We start from the raw sequence: 3,620 nt of genomic DNA, 5'->3' as shown, positions 1-3,620 counted from the left end.
TTTTTTTTTTTTCTTTTTTTTTTTTTTTCAGTATTAGCAGTCAGCTTTTTGAACTTTGGGTCTTTTTAAATTGCATCTTGTGGTTTTTGCGAAAAAAGTCTCTGCTCGAGCGTATTATTGCCTCACGAATCTGTGCAAGTTTTTGGACTGCTTCATTGAAATGTTTTAGAGGTTTCCATTCTCAGTTGATCAAGAATGTATTGCTTCGCTCTTTCTGTATCACCTGTGATGCAGTTTTGGAGGGAACAAGAGAGGTTACACCTACTGTCCTCAAGTCTGCAACTGGCTTGGAAGGTCCGTAGCTGAAATTTCTCTGGACAGTCTTCTTTGACTACTCAGTGTGGCAGTGGAAACTTATTTTAGTGTCTATATATCTATATTAGTGACTAAACTTTCACCAAAAAAGTGGGGACTTTCTGGTGCTTCTAGCATTGCTCTGGCTGCTTTTCTGGGTGGAGTCTCCTATCTCCTTTCTCAGGAGATTGATGTGCGGCCAAACCTTGCTGTCATCTTGGGTCTAGCTTATATGGATTCCGTTTTTCTTGGTGGTACTTGTTTAGTCCAAATATCATGCTACTGGCCGCCACATAAGCGTAGAATCATTGTTCACGAAGCGGGTCATCTTCTTGTTGGTATGAAATTGGTGATCATTACGTGAGATTGATGGAATCACTGGGTCCTTTCGTGGCTAACAATTGTAGCTTCTTTTTCGTGCAGCATATCTCATGGGCTGTCCAATCCGTGGTGTGATATTGGATCCGATTGTTGCAATGCGTATGGGGGTTCAAGGCCAGGTATTATGCTATTCTATCTTGTGATTCGATGCTCCTTGTGACTGAGTACAGAAATGGATTATCATATATGTTTTTTTCTTGTAGGCTGGAACCCAATTCTGGGATCAAAAGATGGAGAGTGAGATTGCTGAGGGACGACTTAGCGGTAGCTCATTTGATAGGTGATTGTTTGTCTTGGTGGTGTTCTTTCCCTGTAGAATTGTCTCTCATTCACAACCCTAGTGGTGGCTCAATTTCTCTTAGGTATAGCATGGTACTTTTTGCTGGTATTGCAGCTGAAGCGCTAGTTTATGGTGAGGCTGAGGGTGGGGAGAATGATGAAAATCTTTTCAGGAGCATCTCAGTCCTTCTGGAACCACCGTTGTCAGTTGCTCAGGTCAGGTCTAGTGAATATCATATATCTGCTGTGACCAGTCTACGTGCTTCCACTCTTCTTGCACTAGTGTACAAATTGTTAAGTTTTGTGAATCTGTGCGTTTAATTATACAGATGTCGAATCAAGCCAGGTGGTCTGTTCTACAGTCTTACAATCTGATCAAGTGGCACAAGGCGGCACATAGAGCCGCTGTTGAAGCTCTCCAAGTGGGAAGTCCTCTTAGCATTGTTATTAGAAGGATTGAGGAAGCAATGTCTTCAAGCAGATGACTGAAGCACCAGCATATTCTGTAATTCATACTAATACGGACACCCGATAAAAAGATCATTTGGAACCTATGAGCCCGAAGCAGATAATCTCGAAATAAACCACCTGACTGCAACTGGAGTGGTGAAAAAGGACTTGTATCTTTGGATCCATGTTCATGCAAGTTAAGGTTTTATTCACTAAGGGAGATGTGGAGGCAAGATAGTAGCTCTCTTGCCTTATTCGTCTGTGTTTCAAGGGTTTAAACTTTAAAGGAATCGTAGCCATGCTTTTAATAGCTTAAAATAATTGTAAAGTATCTATCAGTCAGTCACATGAAAGCTGTATATAGTTATGCAACCACTGGTGTATCAGTTACTAGCCATTATATGTCGTCTTATGTCCTCTAGTTATGCAACCACTGGTTTTTCTTGAGAAATTTTCAGAACATTATATGATTCACTAATATTGTTTTCTATTGCAGCCGACTTTATAATATCAATGGAAAATGCCCTACAATAAGACAAAAGCAGAGTTGAACCAATCAAAAGAGAAATACGAAAATAAAACCACAGAAAAGTAAGAACAATAGCCCATGCGACAAATGTAGGGAGATTTACATTTGTATCATTTTAGGATCTCTTCCCACAACAGTCAACAAATGCCCTTCTACTTTCTTCCTTTTAAATCCCATAAAATGTAGGGAAATTTACTCAAATGTACTCCACAATAGGTAATATAACCAGAATCAACAAATCTTTTATTTATTACTAGAATATTTCGGATATTTTCAAAATGTCCAGCGTGTCCTTTGTTTATGTTATCGGAAAAATGTAATTACAAAAATACTATTGCCACGTCAGATGCCACATCAGAAATCGCTGACGTGTATTAAATAACTCAGCCGTAACGTTTATACGGAGGTAATAACGGCTGAGTTATAGGTATGTTACGGCTGATTTATGGAAAAAACATTTGAGTAAGAGCGGACGACTTACTTATAGCATAACTCAGCCAAGCTTTACGGCTGACTTAGTGAAATCTGGCTGAGTAATAACTCAGCCGGCCTTACGGCTGAGTTTTCACTAGATGGTTGAGTTGTCAAATTTTTCGCTGAGTTATCACCATGACACGACTGAATTATCATTTTTCCGGTTGGCTGAGTTATGAAAAATGGCTGAGTTATGATATCTTGTTACGACTGAGTTATGGCTAAAAACTATAATTCAACCGTGTAAAGCTGACTTTTAGTACAACTCAGCCATGTTACGGCTGGCTTAGTAGCAAAAGATTAATTACTAGAATATCATTCAGTTACGGCTGACTTATTAAACAATATGGCTGAGTTATGACATTAAGCGGCTGAATTTGGAAGCCATTTTTTTTGCTTTTTAATTACTCTAATGTTATTCATGTTGCGACTGAGTTATAATTTGTTTGATGGCTGATTTACTTGTTCATTTTTTTGGTGGCTGAGTTATAATGCATCATCCACGTCAGCATTCCATGTCATCATCTTCTCCGGAAATACAAAACGTCGTTCCTTCTTAATATTGTTCTTCAACTGAGTAAAAAGTGTTCTTCACCTTGTTTTTTTTCTTGTTCTTCACTTCTTAAGTTCTTCACTTCTTAATTACACTCATTTTCTTCATTTTCTTTCATGGATCCAGTTCCGGTAATAGTTGTTTCCGGTAATTGGGTAAAGCAGCACAAATATGTATTTAACACCGACCATAGAGGGTGTATAGTTGTGCAGATAGATGCAGAAAAAACACACGACAAGCTTGTGGAGCTTTTACTTGAAGACTACGGATTGAACGCCTTTACCTATGAGCTAAAGCTGAGCTACATGTTCTCGAACAAGGCACTGAAACATATGTCGTATGATACTCCACCAGTTTATGTCTCCAATGATCGCCAGTTGCAATGTTTTTTGGGATTATGGAAAACTGATCGGCTACGTCTATGTGTGGAGTTTTCAGCGAAAGAGTCTACAGAAACTAGTGCAGCTAGAGGAAGGATGAAACGGCGAAGCAGTTCTGACTCTAAAGTAGAATCTACATACGAAGTGAACGGTGGGGGATTTGAAGGCACTTGTTATGATTAAAGTAATGACGAAGAAAACGAAGAAGAAGAAGAGGTCGAAGAAGAAGACGAGGTCGAAGAAGAAGGCGATAATTTTTCAACCCGATTTGATGTTTTCG

General features: G+C 39.1%; 1 protein-coding gene across 2 annotated transcripts; it reads left to right on the top strand.

Moving 5' to 3' along the window:
* Positions 14–1,855, top strand: LOC104743061. Of its 2 annotated transcripts, none has more exons than XM_010464181.2 (6): positions 14–294; positions 384–632; positions 718–794; positions 879–955; positions 1,044–1,170; positions 1,284–1,855. In XM_010464181.2, the coding sequence occupies exons 2-6, from the start codon at positions 527–529 to the stop codon at positions 1,437–1,439; spliced, it is 543 nt and encodes a 180-aa protein (XP_010462483.1). In that variant the 5' UTR covers positions 14–294; positions 384–526; the 3' UTR covers positions 1,440–1,855. The 2 variants fall into 2 exon arrangements, with proteins under 2 accessions (XP_010462483.1, XP_010462482.1); XM_010464180.2 differs by having other exon boundaries at positions 17–294; positions 1,038–1,170.

The sequence above is a fragment of the Camelina sativa genome, chromosome 14, assembly GCF_000633955.1.
Source record: "Camelina sativa cultivar DH55 chromosome 14, Cs, whole genome shotgun sequence".
Classification (NCBI taxonomy): Eukaryota; Viridiplantae; Streptophyta; class Magnoliopsida; order Brassicales; family Brassicaceae; genus Camelina; species Camelina sativa.
Note: the sequence above shows the minus strand (reverse complement) of the source record. Positions and strands in the feature narration are given on the sequence as shown.